The sequence below is a fragment of the Heptranchias perlo genome, chromosome 11 (genome assembly GCF_035084215.1).
Source record: "Heptranchias perlo isolate sHepPer1 chromosome 11, sHepPer1.hap1, whole genome shotgun sequence".
NCBI lineage: Eukaryota > Metazoa > Chordata > Chondrichthyes > Hexanchiformes > Hexanchidae > Heptranchias > Heptranchias perlo.
Genome location: NC_090335.1, coordinates 37,851,512 through 37,870,041, shown reverse-complemented (window position 1 = coordinate 37,870,041; position 18,530 = coordinate 37,851,512). Strand labels below are relative to the sequence as shown.

The 18,530-nt window shown below is 42.7% G+C and overlaps 1 protein-coding gene across 1 annotated transcript in view; it reads right to left on the bottom strand.

Annotated features, from left to right (window-relative positions):
- LOC137327226 (limbic system-associated membrane protein-like) overlaps positions 1-18,530 on the bottom strand; it is a 693,787-nt gene that overhangs the window by 392,127 nt on the left and 283,130 nt on the right. Inside the window, exon 2 of the mRNA XM_067992822.1 lies at positions 11,190-11,422. Coding sequence (XP_067848923.1) covers positions 11,190-11,422 — 233 coding nt within the window. The remainder of the gene's footprint in view (positions 1-11,189; positions 11,423-18,530) is intronic.

The following is an 18,530-nucleotide window of genomic DNA, read 5'->3' as shown; positions in this document are numbered from 1 at the left end:
AGAAAGTGAAAAGATTCAAAGGCTTTGCCACTGACGGTCCCAGTGTTAAAAAATAGCCTCACCTAAAAAAAATCATACAGTTCTTTGTTGGTATAATTTTATTTTTATAGAATTAAATGTCCACAGCTGTACAAATTGTTAATACAACTCATCTCTAGGCTAACTCACTGAAGCAGAAACAGTTTATTTAAAGCAAACAGAAAATGAGGTGCTAATTTTTTTTAAAAACTGTGTCTCATAGGACTTGATCTGATTTAACATCTAAAAATAAATTATCTGGTACCAGCATCAGCACAATAACTATGTGATGTTGTCACCCAACAAGGTTTAAGCTTTCTTATGGTAAAGCCTATTTAGGATATATTTGAAATTCATACTATATTACAATGATTGCTCATAACATAGCTATATCTTTTTTTAAAATGTTGCATTGGGCTTGAACCTCTTTGAAACCTGTTACATAAACCTTTTCAGTGGGAATTTCCAAGTTACCTGACGAACCTGCTTAGTACAGTGCATTCTTGGACAGTGTAGCTTACTCTGTTTACCTTGCTTGAGTTGCCATGGAGCTGCCAGGGTCATCTCCTTCTGTTACACAGATCACTTTGTTGGCCATTAAGTCTCTGTTGTCCACAAGGGTAATATTGTTGGGATCTTCCATTACTGGGGGAAGCAGGGTCTAAGTGGGAGCTTTGGTCCCATTCTCCTGCGCTGTCTTTCCTTAATCGCCTAGATTTTCTTCGCTGGTGTGATTGCCAGTGGATAAGTGATGGGGTGGGACTTCACTTGCCTGATGGAACCAGCGCTGACCCTGGCAAATATTCTAGGGTCAGCTGAATTTGAGTAATTAGGGTTCCCGGCAGTATTCCCACCCCTGACTGGGAGCTTGTTCTTGCAAGAAGCCGGGACTTAAACACCAGCAGCACCATGAAGGGCCAGGCAACAGCAAACAACAATGTTTTTGTTCTTGTGGGCAGCATTAGCAGTCTAGACATGTTGGAGAGCTCATGTAGAGGATGTCAAACTCTCAAATGTTCAAAAGCTTCCATTGAAGTTCTACTGGCACAAATCTAAACGAGGAGGGAGGCATGGAAGGGAGAAGGCCAACAAAGGTGCTGCTACTGCTCCTCTACTTGATCCCCCTGCTGAGCCTTTGACAACTTCCTCCTCCAGGCCTTCTATGAGGAGACTTCTTTATGAGGCAAAGCTGTGGAGCATGGAGCACATCAACACTATGCTTGAGAATCTAGCTGGACTACATTGAATAGCACCCCAGACAGATCCAGGACCGGAAGGGCGTCTTCAAAATTCCAATAGCGTGCGCTACAATGGCTCTAATGTCAGAATGAAACTCTTGATATCGGTGTTCAGCTGCTGACATGGGAAAGCACATAGATGTCATCAGCCACGGCTGTACAGGGTTCCCCTGATCGCCCAGTATCCACCCTGACACTTTCTGGCTGAAAGATTGCAAGCACATGAGTTGCATTAAAATGAAGGCTGCTGCCTGAAAAGAAAGCATTTAATTGCATGGCAGAGTGTTGCTGGTGACAAACAAGTTGCATACAGAATGAGTGGAAGTCTTTCACATTGATGTAGGTGGTGGGATTGATAAAGGGAGCATGTATGGCCATGTAGGTGCAATCGATGACTCCTTGTACTTAGGGGAATCCTGCCACTCAGTACAATTGCTCTGCCCTGTCATGCTGCTGTTGCTCATCCATGGGGAAAGTGATGAACTGCTCGCTGTAGAAAACAATGCATCTATGACTTGCCTGGTGCTTCTGTGCACTTGACTAATGTCACTGATGTCCCTGAAGCAGCCAGCAATAATACTGCAGAATAAAAATTGAGGGTAGTGATAACCTTCGGTAGTGCAGTGCCTGTGATGGAGGGGGGCTGCAGATCAGGACGCAACATGTAGCATAACTCACTGATGACTTTTCTTTTGAAAAAGAGCCTCCATAAGCATTGTTCTTGGACCAGGTGTTCTACAAATGCAAGAGCAGGGTTACTTGGCCATTGGGTGCCTTAGGTCTCCTCTGGTGTCTGACAGACCGGTTCTCCAACGTTCTTCCTCTTCTTCTTCTTGCAAGAAACACAGATACAGGGGTATACCCAATGAAAATTATGATGTGGAGATGCCGGTGATGGACTGGGGTGGACAAATGTAAGGAATCTTACAACACCAGGTTATAGTTCAACAGTTTTATTTGAAAATCACAAGCTTTCGGAGGCTTTCTCCTTCGTCAGGTGTGCACTTGACTAATGTCACTGATGTCCCTGAAGCAGCCAGCAATAATACTGCAGAATAAAAATTCAGGGTAATAATAACCTGACGAAGGAGAAAGCCTCTAAAAGCTTGTGATTTTTAAATAAAACTGTTGGACTATAACCTGGTGTTGTAAGATTCCTTACAATGAAAATTAGATTGTGGTCACTTTAGATTGGTGGAACAGGCAAAAATGGAAAATCACAGCAGAAGGCACAAAAGGTAGACACTAAAGCAGTAGCCAGTAGTGGAAAAAAAACAAAATATTTGTAAAATCGATTTTACCTAAATTTCTAAAGCACTTGCAATGGCCTTTTAAAATTACTTCCTACTTCTTATTTGCTCCTATCAATGCTGGATACCTGTTTTATAGCATCACTATGTCATTACCAGCTCTGTTAATTATGCCACTCTCATATTGGGATGGACACTTCTGATGTCCAGTGGAAACAAAGCTAGAAAATCAGAATGCACATGAAAATGTTGGGGGAATGGAATCCAGCATAACAGGTCCCTGATGCATTTTCCATCATTGCTGACCTGAGCAATCCTGCCTATGTATTTTCCATATCAGATAGAATGAAGAAAAGTTTTTTTTTGAAAACAGAAAGCTGTAATAGAAATTCTTGTCTGCATGAAGTGTTCCAGTGAAAAGCATCGTGTTCAATAAAATTATACCCTCAGAAGAAGAAAAAGTAATGTTGTTTGCTACTTTTCAGTTGCTAAGTAATCACAGGAGGCTGTTGGTGCAAGTGGGTGAGTACTCAACTTCCAACCAGACAGTAGTAATTTCAAGTCCTAAGACTGCTTGTCACTTGAATTTAATTCCTTCTGCTGGGTGATTTCCATCAGTCTTCAGCCAAGTTGTGGATGGGGTGCCATGTGGAATCAAGGCTTTCGTTTTCTGGAATGAAAGATTTTCTAGTTTGGCTGACATGACTTTTATCTGTCAGGCATCATGAAGCGCCATGGAGTTTGGTAGCAGAAAGGCTTATGGCCCAGATAATTCTGTCCTCCAATTATCCATATTGTAATACATTAAAAATCTTCACATGCATGCATGTTCTATCAATGTTTTGCATTATAAATGCCTGTGTTCCCATTTAGAATAGAAATTGTCAATGTAAACTTGTCACATTGTAATTAGACCCTCTCCCAGTAGAGGCACTGCAGCACTAGCGGGAGGAGGTTGTAAATTACAACATGACAACTTTACAATGCAACAATGTAATTTTCACAATAAATGTGGACATCAGGAATTTATAATGGAAATATAAGAATAATGACAAAATGTATAGAGGGGATCTTAACCCAGCCCCCCTGGTGGGAACCAGGTCAGTGGGTAGTTAAATTCAGCCAGGAGACTTTCCCGCTGATGCCCTGTTCTGTTCCTGTGGTCTGTAATTTTAACCTGCTCTTTTGAGTGGATGGCAATGATGCTCGCTTGAAGGCGGTGGGGTCCGACTTTTAATATGCAGATCAGGCTCCGATTATGTCATTGGGGCCCAACTGCTATTTTAACCAATGAGCAAGAAAGTCGTATGGCTTTCCCAATTGGTGAAGCTAGCAGGAAGAGGGGTTGGGACCAGAAGAGGCCCAAATAGGTAAGTCTTTTTATTTTTTTTAAAAAACATCCCTTGTGGGGCAAGGAGGAGCACTAGGAAAAATTAGCTCTCCACTGCCCCGGGCTCCCCTCCTTCTCGATTGCAAGACACTCCGAAACCCTTTCTCCAGAACTTAACCGAGTACGTAGGACCAGCAAGCAGAAGAGACCCAGGAGTTAAAATCTCCCAGGCTTCACACTGTTGAGGTCAGGCAGCTCGGCAGTACCTCTGCCCTCATCCGTCCCGTTCCTGCTCCAAGTTAAAATCAACGCTTGTGATTTTAAAATAGGGTCTAATTTGTGTCAACATGTCAAGGTCCAATTGTCTTTCAGCTGCTAACCACACTATATTAGAAGATTATAATCAGTCTTGACTTCCTGGCCTAGAAATTCGATTGTGTCCAGAAACGGTCCCACAGAGGATAGGGTCGCACTGTACGTGTCTGTTCACATGGTCCCAGGCACCACCTTAAATTGATGCTGGGATCTCACTAAAATGATTCAGGCATGCAGCCAGCATGACCTGCGCTATTCATTGGCTGCACACCTGTTTGTGGGGGGGGGGAGGGCGGAAATCGCTCGTCTCTGACATCACTTAAGGGCAGCCTGGACCTCTTCAACTGGAGGTGCACTGTGGCTGCAGACAGCAGGGAAACTTTGTAAGGTGAAAAATGGCTGCAAGTGGTGCCCTCTCTGGACTTCACCCTTGCAAGCACCAGCTCAGATACTGGCACCACACGCATTTAAGAGGCCAGGCTGGAGGAGGAGTCTTCATGTGGTGAATCACCAGCGTGCAGGACGCCAGATGCCAGCTCACTGGAGGGAGAGATCGCATACCAGCTCTGCTGCAGAGGACACAAATACAGATTTTGAGGGCCCAGGCTACAGAAAAAAAGCTGATGGGCATACACTGGGAAATGTTAGGTGCACTGGGCAACCTGCCAGGGAGCTTGCCCACTATGTCTCAGAGCATGAGGAGTCCAGCTCCAACTTGTTCATAGAATCATGCACCATCGGAGGTGGCCATTTGGCCCATCGTGACTGTGCCGGCTCTTTGAAAATGCTATCCAATTAGTGCCATTCCCCTGCTTTTTCCCCACAGCCCTGCAATTTTTTAGTTTTTAAGTATTTATCCAATTCCCTTTTGAAAGATACCATTGCATCTGCTTCTACCACTCTTTCTGGCAGTGCATTCCAGGTCATAATGAATTGCTGTGTAAAAAATCTCTTCTCATTTCCCCTCTGGATCTTTTGCTAATTATCTTAAATCTGTGTCCTCTGGTTACCGACCTTCCTGCCGTGGAATCAGTTTCTCCTTTTCCATCCAAACTCTTGTTTAAATATATTTAAATTCCACATCCAGTCTTCTCCAACTGTCACTGTTAATCCACAGCGAGGTTCTTATGCCCCTTAGCACAAAGCAGGGATGGTGTAAAGCATTCATTTTAATTTGCCTTGTATAGAGCTCTAAGTGATTATTTAGGCTGTGGTTACACTGTGGATTTAAGGTCCAATATGCTATCTGTAGAATGTGACGTTCAGCTGGTAAAGAAAGCAGAAGTACTTTGACAGCTGTACCATTCTGTAAGCTGCGCTGCGCATACTTGTTTGGAGAAATTGTTTAATGTTAGGAGAAAGATGGTAACAGTGTGCACTCTCTTATTAAAACAAATTATCCTAAGTTTATAAATTGCCTAGGACATGCAATGGACGACTGAACACTTTTGAACTGTGGGTTCACTCCAGGCTGCCGTTTACTACATTGTGTCAAGGCTTTGCACAGAGCATGGTGACCATTCTATCCAACATCGACTGAGCTCTCAGTTCCATGAACGTGGCAGTGGTGCCCAGCATGATGGAATGACAGCTTCCATGGCACCTAACACTGCTGCCAGGTAGGCTCAGATGGCTGCCATCTTGGTTTGGGGGGGCCAGTGTTAACATCTGCTTCCAGAGGGTCACTTCACTCCTGCACTCTGTTATCTAGCTCTTGGAGTGCTGAGGTGCAGACCCAGGAGTGTGGCCTTGGCTTCATGGGCGAGGAACCTACTGTCACTCACTATGCCAGTGCCCTGGTCAGTGCCACACAGCCAGCTGGGCCAGACTACCATGGCCCAAGCCCAGATGATGCAGTCTGCAGCCGGACCCTCAAGGCCCAGAGTTGCTCGAGGTCATCCACCTCGGCCATCTGAAGTGTCCTCAATGAAAGCTCATCAGCTTTCCAACTCCTAAGCTGTTGCCACTGGGGAAACATGCACAGAAGATAGGCAATATGGGCTTGCACAACGGTGATACATAATAATTTCTGTTAACAATTATATGCAGATGGAATTCAGTTGCTTGATAAATTTGTTTTTTGTTCTGGATTTGATGTTGAGTGTTAATATTTGTAGTGAAGTGAAAGTAAGACCCATAAGGCTGGACTGAAGGAAGGCAATCAGAAGGTGGCAGTAAGGATGGTGGTAGTAAGGATTGTGGGACTGTTGGTGAGTTGAGAATGGCAGGGATGGTTCAGGTGAAGAGCTCTTTGATGAGCTGCTCTTTGAGAACTTTAGTAGCGTTTCCTGCTCTTCCTCCTCTTCGTATAGCTCTTCTTCCCCCTGCACTTCTTGCTTCCCAGGTGGCAGTAAGGACTGGTCCTTCATGATGGGAAAGTCATGGAACATGCAGCAGATGACCACAAATTTGGATACCCGCTCAGCAGTGTACTGCAAAGCTCCTCCCGAATGGTGCAGGCAGCGGAAGCATTTCTTGAGCACGTTGACCGTCTGCTTGATGACATTTATGGTGGCACCATGGCTCTCGTTGTAGACTTGCTCTGCAGCTGTGCCTGGGTTCCTGACAAGAGTCATGAACCAAGTCTTTAGGGGATCGCCCTTGTCGCCCAGTTGCCAGCCCGGTTGAAATGAAGGCGGCACACAGGACTGGCGCAGGATAAATGAATCATGACTGCTACCAGGAAACAGGGCACAGACCTGCATGATGAGCTGCCTGTGGTCGCAAATTAGTTGGACAATGAGGGAATGAAATCCCCATCTATTGAGGAAGGTGCCAGGCTGGTGATGGGCAGCACGCAAGGTAATGTGAGTATGGTTTATGGCACCTTATACCCTGATGAAGCCTGCAATGTGTGCAAAGTCTAGTGCTCTCTCATCCTGCTTTGCCTCTGTCCATGGGGATAGAGATATAGGTATTCCTCCTGGGGTATCGAGCCTTGGTGACCTCCCTGTTACAACCGTGAACTGCAACTTTGGAGGTGTCACCTGCTGCAACCTGGAAGAAGCCTGATAGCCACAGGCAGTGCTGTCCATGACTTGGTTCGAGGTTTGGGTTGTGGCTGCAGTAGATGACAGCTCGGTCACGGCCTCCTTTGTGAAACGGAGGCACCCGAGATGTTGCTCCTGTTGGAGAAGTGCTCCCCGAAGACCTGCTGTGGAAATGGCCTCCTGCGCAGCGCCCTCTTCTGCGAGCTGCTCTTGCTCTCTCCTGTCTTCCTTGCTGCTCCCCCTCCTCCTCCAGCTCCGAAGGCAGCCCTACCAGTTCACCCTTGACTGTAGTACAACTGTTGAGAAGGCAGCCAAGAACAGTGCAACACCAGCAAAATAATCTTCTCAGCAGTCAGAATGAACTTTTCACAGTCGGACAACAGGCCAAAAAACACCCAGAAGTTGACCAGCAGCCACAAATGACAAACCAGCAATGAACCATCATGTAGTGGATGAGCCCTTTAAATAGCACTGCTGAAGGATTCTTCCTGCCTGTTAGCGTCACAAGTTGCTGGGCAAGTTTATCACATAGCGAGTCAGGTGCTGGGGCAGCCCAATATCACAAATAATTTAATCAGCAATTTAAATAGTTCTGCCCTGTGCGTCTACGCAGCAGTCTGATCCAATATGGCGGACAGCACCCTGCCTGCCATATCGGAAGCTTGGACACCCATTTTGCACCTGAAAAACTGGCGTGGCACCATTGAATTTCTAGGCCCCCACGTCCTATGTCACAGGAAATAGAAACATAAAAACATAGGAAATAGGAGCAAGAGTAGGCCCTTCGGCCCTGCTCTGCCATTCAATATGATCATGGCTGATCGTTCTGGTAAATACCAAATTAGCTGGTATTTGAAATAATTTTTGACTATTTACCCATACATCTTTCAAAGACTAGGGAGGTAAACGGGTGCAAAGAGATCCAATTTAGGGGGCCACGTATGAGACCATATTAGTTCGGGCACTGAGACAGGAGAAATTATAATGGGGAATAAGGAAATAGCAGAGACATTATTTTGTATCTGTCTTCACAGTAGAAGACACAAAAAGCATACCAGAAATAATGGAGCACTAAGGGTCAAATGAGAGTGAGGAACTGAAAGTAATTAATATTAGTAAAGAAAAAGTCCTGGAGAAATTAAGGGGATTGAAAGCCGACAAATCCCCTACACCTGATGGCCTACATTCGAGGGTTCTAAAAGAGGTGGCTGCAGAGAATGCATCGGTTGTGATCTTCCAAAATTCCCTCGACTCTAGAACGGTCCCAGTGGATTGAAAGGTAGCAAATGTAACCCGCTATTCCAGAAAGGAGGGAGAGAGCAAACAGGGAACTACAGGTCAGTTCGCCTGAGATCAGTCATTGGGAAAATGCTGGAATCCATTAGAAAATCATAATGTGATTGGGCAGAGTCAACACGGTTTTATGAAAGGGAAATAGTGTTTGACAAATTTATTAGAGTTTTTTGAGGATGTAACTGGGAGGGTAGATAAAGGGGAACCAGTTGATGTAGTATATTTGGATTTTCAAAAGGCATTCGATAAGGTGCCACATAAAATGTTGTTACACAAGATAAGGGCTCATAGGGTTGGGGGTAATATATCAGCATGGATAGAGGATTGTTTTCTTTTATTCGTTCATGGGATATGGGTGTCGCTGGCAAGGCCAGCATTTATTGCCCATCGCTAATTGCCCTTGAGAAGGTGGTGGTGAGCTGCCTTCTTGAACCGCAGCAGTCTGTGTGGTGAAGATTCTCCCACAGTGCTGTTAGGTAGGGAGTTCCAGGATTTTGATCCAGTGACGATGAAGGAACGGCGATAGATTTCCAAGTCGGGATAGTGTGTGACTTCGAGGGGAACGTGCAGGTGGTGCTGTTCCCATGCGCCTGCTGCCCTTGTCCTTCTAGGTGATAGAGGTTGTGTGTTTGGGAGGTGCTGTCGAAGAAGCCTTGGCGAGTTGCTGCAAATGGTACACACTGCAGCCATGGTGCGCCGGTGGTAAAGGGAGTGAATGTTTAGGGTGGTAGATGGGATGCCAATCAAGTGGGCTGCTTTGTCCATGATGGCATCGAGCTTCTTGAGTGTTGTTGGAGCTGCACTCATCCAGGCAAGTGGAGAGTATTCCATCACACTCCTGACCTGTGCCTTGTAGATGGTGGATTGGTTAACGGACAGAAAACAGAGAGTAGGAATAAACGGATCATTTTCAGGTTGGCAGGTTGTAACTTGTGGGGTGTCGCAAGGATCAGTGCTTGGGCCTCAGCTATTTACAATCTTTATTAATGACTTAGATGAAGGGACCGAGTGTAATGTATCCAAGTTTGCTGAGGGTACAAAGCTAGGTGGGAAAGTAAGCTGTGAGGTGGACACAAAGAGTCTGCATAGGGCTATAGACAGGTTAAGTGAGTGGGCAAGAGGTGGTAGAAGGAGTATAATGTGGAGAAATGTGAGGTTATTCACTTTGGTAGGAAGAATAGAAAAATAGAATAGCTTTCAACTGGTGAGAAACTACTAAATGTTGGTGTTCTGAGAGATTTGGTTGTCCTTGTCCATGAAACACAAAGTTAGCATGCAGGTACAGCAAGCAATTAGGAAGGCAAATAGTATGCTCACCTTTATTGCAAGGGGGATGGAGTACAAGAGTAAAGAAGTCTTGCTACAATTGTACAGCCCTTTGGTGAGACCACACCTGGAGTACTGCGTATAGTTTTGGTTTCCTTACCTAAGGAAAGATATACTTGCCTTAGAGGCGGTGCAATGAAGGTTCACTAGATTGATTCTTGGGATGAGGTTGAGGATGAGGAGAGATTGAGAAGAATGGGCCTATATTCTCTGGAGTTTAGAAGAATGAGAGGTGATCTCATTGAAACATATAAAATTCTCAGAGGGCTTGACAGGGTAGATGCGAAGATGTTGTTTCCCCTTGCTGGAGAGTCAAGAAGTAGGGGGCATAGTCTCAGGATAAGGGGTGGGCGATTTAGGACTGAGATGAGGAGGAATTTCTTCACTCATGTGGTAGTGAATCTTTGGAATTCTCTACCCCAGAGGGCTTTCGATACTTAGTCGTTGAGTGTATTCAAGACTGAGATCGATAGATTTTTGGACTCGAAGGGAATCAAGGGATATGGGGATCGGGAGGGGAAGTGGAGTTGAGGTCGAAGATCAGTCATGATCTGTTTGAATGGCGGAGCAGGATCGAGGGACTGTATAGCCTACTCCTGCTCCTATTTCTTATGTTCATAGAGGCATCCCGGGCGGCTGCCTACAACAGGCGTTAAGCCTTTTGGATATGCTAATAAGGGGCCTAATGCCTGTTTTAGAATCCAAACCAGACACTGGTTTATCCTGAATGCAATAGACATCGGGCCTGTTGAATTCAGGATAACTATGTCTACATGCGGCCTAACCAGCGATTCTTAAAGTGCCGCTGAAGGCCACCATCAAAAAGGTAAATTTTAAAAAACTACTGAACTAAATGTGGAACCGGGAGCAGCAGAAGTGGCTCCACATTAAAACTGCGGGCCGCTGCCGGTCACTGCTCACCCCACTCCTCCCCCCAGACTCACCCAAGGCTCTATGCCGGCGTCCCAGTTGATTTCGCTCCCCCCACGACCAAGCTGCCTCTTGGGTCGCAACTCGCCAGTACTTTCGCAATGAGGCTGTTAGATCAATTTGCTGTGGTCCTGCCGCCGGCCTTATTGGCAGACGAAATCCACACTGCACCGGGATTGTGCTGCAATTCGGGGGCGATCCAATTTCTCGGCCTCCTTCTTTGCCTTAAATTATGCTCTAACTCTTTACCTTCCTGTGGATGTGCTTGTCATTTATGGTATGATCAGTCTTGGCAGTAACACAAATTAAGCCCTTTAAAATAACCTCTTGTGAAGACGATTAAATAAACAACCATTCACCAAACCCCGCGTGTCTTTATGAATGGATACTGAACATTGAGACAACATTGATGCTAATAGCTTGATCCCTCCTGCAGGAGCTTTCATATACTGCTTTGGCAATCATATAAACAGACAATTAAGGGACATAAAGACCTTACCTTGCACTATCAAATGCACTTGATAGGTCTTAGGGTGGTGCTGGGTCTGCACTGAGCATGTGTAAGGACCTTCATCGGATACATCGACCTTCTGAATCTGAAGGCTATACTCTAAGCGAGCGTTGGTCAATAGAGTGACTCGAGGGTCCAGGGACCATTTGTCATTTCCAGCAAAAATAATATTGGATCGGTTCAGCCAAGCAACCTTTGAGATCCTGTCATCAACATAGCACCTTTAAAAGAAGAACAAAAGATGCAATCAATTGTCAAAAGAAAATTGCAAAAATACAGGAAGGTTATGAAGCAATTCAAATATCTTCAAGTTTTTATGCTGTTCATTCTAAAGGCTAATATACAGGAACATGCTGTGACTACATTATTTATATGGAAGATAATGGATGTTTCGATGAAGCGCATATAGAATATTCAATAGATGGGAATGGATTTCAATCATTTAGCATAAACTGAGAGAACAAAGTTTGAGCAATTTGTCAGTCATTTGAACCCCAAGACTGGATTACTGCCACAAATCCTCTACCAGACATCCAGTAGGATTTTTACATATTATTTGTATGTATGTTTATGATTTCTCCACGTAAGATAAAGGTACTATGGGGGTGATTTTAAACCCCAAGAACGGGTGCGTTGGGGGCAGGAGGGAATTGAAAATAGTTGTTTTTTGGGTCGTGACCGCAACCCAGCTTAATTTCCGGGTTTAAAGTCGGCGCGTAAAAGTACAGGTTTCCCACTGAGAGTGCAAAGTCCAAAAATTTTAGGGTTGCGACCCAAAAAAACAACTATTTTCAACTCCCACCTGCCCCCAACCCACCCGTTCTTGGGGTTTAAAATCACCCCCTTTACCTTTGTTCCTAAAATGGTTTTGGGCAGTGCACATACAAGCCCCAAACCAGCAAGGAGCATCATACAATTTCAGAAACTCAGCTCCCAAATATTAATTTATTTGAACATTTTTTCCTTTCCTTCCCTCCTGAAAATAATTGTTCACAATATTAGACAGAAATTTTACAATACAGAAATAAGGTTATAAAAAAAATCAGATATGCCAAAACATAAGAAAATTAAAGGCCGAATGCACAAAATATATTTTTTTATATTTTTAAAGTGCTATCAGATATGCAATCGACCTATTTTAAAAACTTTTAAGGGAACCACGCAAGATTGTTTGATAGTCGAGATCTGTTTAAAGGGAATATTGGAAATGGCTTCTTTGAAATCCCACATCGTTCACCTGAGAAAGGAGGTAGCCTCCGAAAGCTTGTGAATTTAAAATAAAGTTGCTGGACTATAACTTGGTGTTGTAAAATTGTTTACAATTCTTTGAAATTGGTAGATATGTATAATATATGGTAAATATGAATACAATATATAAGCAAATACTATGATGATGAACTGTTAAATTATAAATTTTGTGTACATCTCATCTCTATAGTTCAGAGTATTACCAAGGATTTGTGTCAGCAATCCAAATTCATTGTAAAATAATTTGTATTGTATTAAGCTTTTCCTTACTGGGCATCTAGCACTGTGCTCACAGGTCTACTCTGATGAAATGACATATTTTTGTGGGTAGACACATTATTAGTTATGAGTTGAACGTTGATGCCCATCACAAAGAATATATTGTCTGGCAGACAGAACTTTTCCAGCTTTGAGAAAATATTTCTTTCAGTCACAATTAATCAATTTTAAACACCTATAATTGCATAACCCTGAAAATATATCAGCTGAAACACAGAATAATTCTGACGTTTTTCAAGATGCAACATTAAAAATCTGCTGTTTCCTTTCTGCCGGGATGGCACATGGAATATACATTTTTAACATACATCCTCCAAAAATACTGGTAGTGAAAAGCTGTCATTTCATAAATGGATGCTGGCTGCTTCAAGACACTATGTAATAACAAATAACGAAGCATGCACCATGCAGTGATGAACAATGCACCTCAGAACCTGATTTAAGACACTGATTTTGGCTACTTCTCCAAATGAATTTTGATGCACCCTCCCAAAGCACTTTCTTCAATGCATTCTTTCATGGTTTTATCATTTTCCAGTTTAGCAACAAAATTGCATGCTTTGCCTTTTCTAATAGTAGTGTAACTGAGGTTAAACAGGATTAATTTTGGTGACCTTGAAAAGCATTGAATTCGATAAGACACATTACACCTTTTTATACATTCACAGCAGACTACTACTATTCAGAACACTATAAAAGGAAGGGAGGAATTGATAGTGACTTTGTGAAAAGAGCTATCACTATTTTGCATCTCCCTCCCACCCCTAAGTCTGCCCCACCTTTGCTTACACAAGAAAACTGAATTTTGTGGTTTAGGAAGTAAAAATAAAATGTACAAGGTAGAAAAAAATTTAGCTGATCTCCTATGGTGTTGCTCATAGACAAAAATATGAAAATAATTCTTCCTGTCAGTGTCTCTCTCCTTGTGGGTAACTTTGACTTTAGGTGACAGAGTAAAATGGGCGCTATCAATTCAGCCGCATGTTCTACATCTCTCCAAATAGAAATTAAAATCGGGAGAGATATATATAACTGGTGGCTGAATCAATTATCGCTCGTTTTACACTATCACCCATGGTCATAATTACCTCCCTTTGTCTCAAATCCTCTTGCTCTTTTCTGCTTTTGTCTCGCTGTCTTTTCTGTTTCTCTTCCACTCTTTCAATCTCATTCTTTTTCTCTTTCCCTCTGTATGACTGAGATTTTTTCTCATTTTTCCTGTATCTCAATGTTTATCTCCAACTATTTTCCTCATATTCTCCTTTGTGTAATTCTCTGCTTGTTCTATCATCTCTCTCTCTCATACACAGTTTCTATCTTTTTTTCCTGTATATTTCTTCTCTTTCTGTGTATCTGATAATTAGTATGCCTCTCATACACTTTCTGTCCTTCAGTACATCCCTCTTTTTCTTTTCTACTGTATGATTTATTTTCTCTCCCTGGCATGGAGACCTAGGGGGTCATTTTGACTTTGTGGGATAGTGTAAAACAGGCGACAGCAAATTGGCAGCCAGTTTCACATCTCTCCCAATATTTATTTGCATTAAAGTCAATAGAAATAAAAATCGGGAGAGATGCAAAACTGGCTGCTGATTCGCCATTGCCCATTTTACACGATCACATGGAGTCAAAATTATCCCCCTAACCTCCTAACCGTGAACATATATCTCTCCTGTGGTCATGCTTGTGCCTGGAAAGAACATTCAGAAAGACAAAAATGACACCTTACGAAGAGAAAAATGAGCCAAGAGACAAAATATAAAAGGGAAATTTCTAGTAACTAACTTGAGCACGCATTTGCAGTTATAAGGCAAAGAAAGATAAATGAAGAACAAAAGGATAAAACCAAGCTGCAAACAAGGAGAAAAAGTGATCCCTAGCTTCCAAGACAAAGGCATGTCTAGAAAGAAATAATGCAGGAATATGGAATATCATGGAGGAAATGTTGGGGCACATTATATGATTTTAGGGGGAATTCTAACATTTTCTATAGGTTTGTCTTGGAAATATTATTTATATGACTCATCTATGCTTTTGTTACCTCCAGACTCAACTATTCCAATGCTCTGCTGGTCGACCTCCCATCTTCCACCCTCCATAAACTTATGCTCACCCAAAACTCCACTGACCATATCCTAACTCGCACTAAGTCACATTCACCCATCACCCCTGTACATTGGCTCCCAGTTCACCAACGCTTCATATTTAAAATTCTCACCCTTATGTTCAAATCCCTCCATGGCCTCACCCCTCCCTATCTCTGTAATCTCCTCCAGCCCTACAACTCTCCGATAATTCTGCGTTCCTCCAATTCTGGCCTCTTCTACATCCCCGACATACTTCGCCCTTACCATTGGCAGTCCTGCTGCATAGCTCAGCGACAGCCTGTCTGGTGAAGCTCAGTCTCCTCCTGCACTGCTCCTCACAAATATCTAAAAATGTAAGTCTTGGCCTATAGACCCTGTGAGCTGGGAAAAGCCCCTTCCCCATCACCTGCTGTCTTCCAACAGGTGAAGCTGGAGGGGTTTTCCCGCTCGCCCACTACACTGGCGGAAGAGGCGTTGAAACTCTGGAAAAACAATATTCACATCATTTTCCAAAGTTTCCACAGCTCTTCCATTAAAGTTACAACATTCTAGTGGGAGAACCCCCATGGAAATTCATTCCCAATGTTTTTAATAATTGAGGGTATTCAAAACAAATGTATGTGACTACACATTTGGAGATCTCTTTAAAAGAAGTTTTATTTTTATTTGTTTATCTGATGCAATAACACTGGTGTAATAACTACTTTTTTCCCTCTACATTTTATATGCCTGTGTTGATCATTCCTTCATTTTGACTTGACTATCAACAGGATGACTAAAACATTTGGAATCCCCTTATTCCACAATCTCTCACACACACTATACTGAGGCACTGGAAGTCTCAATATCACAGCAGTATGTACTGTAGTACTGCATCAGAAAACATTACCTGAATGTCTGTCTCAGGTGCTTGGCTTCTTTGACAGTTCTATGCTCCCATTTAAAACTAGACGAAAACTACATGATCGGTCTGATTTGTGATACTTAATCCACTGATAGTTAAAATACCACATCACGAATTTGTTATTTTCTAACAATTCATTTTACTTAGTTCACTGTCATTTACATTTTCTGACAACATATCACGTTACAAACTCATATGTAGTGGGTAATGCACGTTATTCCTTTTCTCAAGGTTGCCATTGATTTATCAGGGCCCAGGTTAAAGAAAGGATACTATTTCTACCCTGTTCCACTACTCCCCAATAATTTTGAGGAGTATCATTAAACTTACTATTGACAGCCACTGGGACATTTCCCCAATTGAAACCAAGGGAAATCAGTACACCAGGGGTTAACAGCCAACTTCATCATCCAGCCTAGGGCTGGATTTGATTATCTACCTGTGGACAATGGGCAATGCTTTGAACCATAATTTCCTTTGCTGCAATATAGAGGCTTTCTCCCCCTTGCCCCAGAGTAATTATAATATTTGACTGAACAAAACACAACACTATTCAAAATTACATTCCATTACCAAAGTGTATTTTTTTTCTGATAAACAATTGAAAAATTCAAATATGAACAAGCATTCTAACAATTCATTGATTCTTGCTGCCACAGCTATAGCCCTGTGATTAAACTAAGCGGTAACATAGTGCAGAAAAGCTCTAACAAAGGGGAATTGCCTGAAAAGGTTTCATATATTTCATTCTTTTTAAGCACTTTCTCATTTCCTTTACTTCCCACGCTTGTCCAACGCTGTCATCTCTTTCTTTTTCCCGGTGTGTTTGATAGATGCACAGTGGCAGATTCTGTGAGGATTTGCGTAGGGGTGGCCTAATGTGGCCTACCCAGCTTCATTTAGAGGATAATGACAAGGCAGAGGGTTTGGAGGTGCAGCTGTGCCTCTACTTTCAATGTCACTCACTGTTTAAACTGTAGTCTTAGACTGACATGTCATCACATAAAGCTGATATACCCCCAAAAAGCAGTACGAAACTAACGATGTACCTCTCTATCAAAGACATTACATAAAACGACATCAACACAAAGCATGTACACATGAGAACAAATATGTATGCGCCCATCAGGCTTAAACAAAACTCACTCTCTAAGTTTTCTTCAAATTATTGCGGTTTACAAGCAAAGCAGCAAGAATTTGTTTTTAAAAATGTGCACCAATAGACTATTAAATTATGCATGGTGTACATGTATCAGAATATGCCTACATGGACATTGTGTTGAAAGTGACCCAGACCTTCCAGAATGGTCTTCGAATATGTCTCTAAAGTAACAGGAGAAAATTGCTGGTGCATCGAGGCTACTCTTCCAAACCTCGTTCAGGTTTCTGACTGATTCTACAACTAATAGCCCTGAATCCTATTTACTCGGAAGAATCTATCCAGTCCTTTCCTAAAACATAACAGTGTTTTGTTCCACCACTCCACTCCAATCTATATCACATTTCTATCATTGCCCAAATTTCTTATTTTCTTTGGACACCCTTAACTTTACACTGTGTTTCTGAGTCCTTGAATCCTGTACCTGACACAAGAACTTTCCTGGATCTAATTTCTCCATGTCTGTGAAAATTTTAAAACCTCCATTAAGTCCCTCCTCCTCTTCTTCTCAACAGAGTATAGTTCCTGGATAGTCAATCTTTTCTGAGCCCTGTAAGTTCAGGAATCAGCTTCAGCCACATAGCCCTCTTCTGAACACCATTTAATGACTCTACATCCTCGCTGCTATATGGAAAACAAAACTGAACACAGAGCTCCAAATGTGATCTCAATGTGAAAAATAGTTTTTTTGATTTACAATTTTGTACCCTAGATATACATCCAACAGTTGGATACTTCATTAACATAACAATTTGATAATGTCTGTCATTTTTCATCATCTTGATCCAACGTAAAACATGTCCATTGGAAATGGCCATCCGGAAATATAAAGGTACATTTAGTTTAGCCATTTCTTAATCATTTTGCTTCATTTTCTTCTCGTTGCTACTTGAGCCTTTCAGCTAGTTGTTCCATTTATTTTTTATCCTAAGTATTACACATGCCGATCGAGACTCTCCTTTATGACATGTTTGGAAGAAGAGGAGGGCCTCTGGAGGGATAAAGGGAGGTCAGACTGCATGAGAGATGCTATGTACTAACCCACTGGTACCAAGTCCTGCAGATGGAGATGAACGTACCTCACTTTGGTAAATTATTAGTGCACACAAAGGCTCCTATTCCTGAAAGAAGCTAGGACAGCAAATCCAATGGCACTACTAAAATACGTGTGCCTGACTAACCATAATCTTGGAAGCTTCCTTAGAAGCACCCCAACCACAGCATGTCATGCTTTCAATAGTATGACAGAAGGAATGCCAAGATGACCAAGAGGTAGTATAACCTGATTGGGCACCCGACAACAATGCCACCAACCATTTCTGCAGGTCCTGATACACCTATCTGGTAATGACTTTGGTGAGCTATCTTCTGAAGGTCTGGGCCAACAGAGAAATAATTGCAGAGCTTTGCCATCTGCTGCAAGGACACCTGCAGATATAATGCAGCATAGGGCTGGCACATAACCGCAGTATCAGTAATGGTCAGCTGTGGCTTGAAATTTGTTTCCGTCTCCTTGCAGACATGTTGCACTGCTGACCTATGAAGGTGGTGCAGAGGACCATTGCCCTCAAAGCACCTCATGCAGTATTACTTTCATTTTAGAAGCCAAACAGAGGATTGGGTGCCGAGCTGCTCTGTTGCTTGCCTACAAA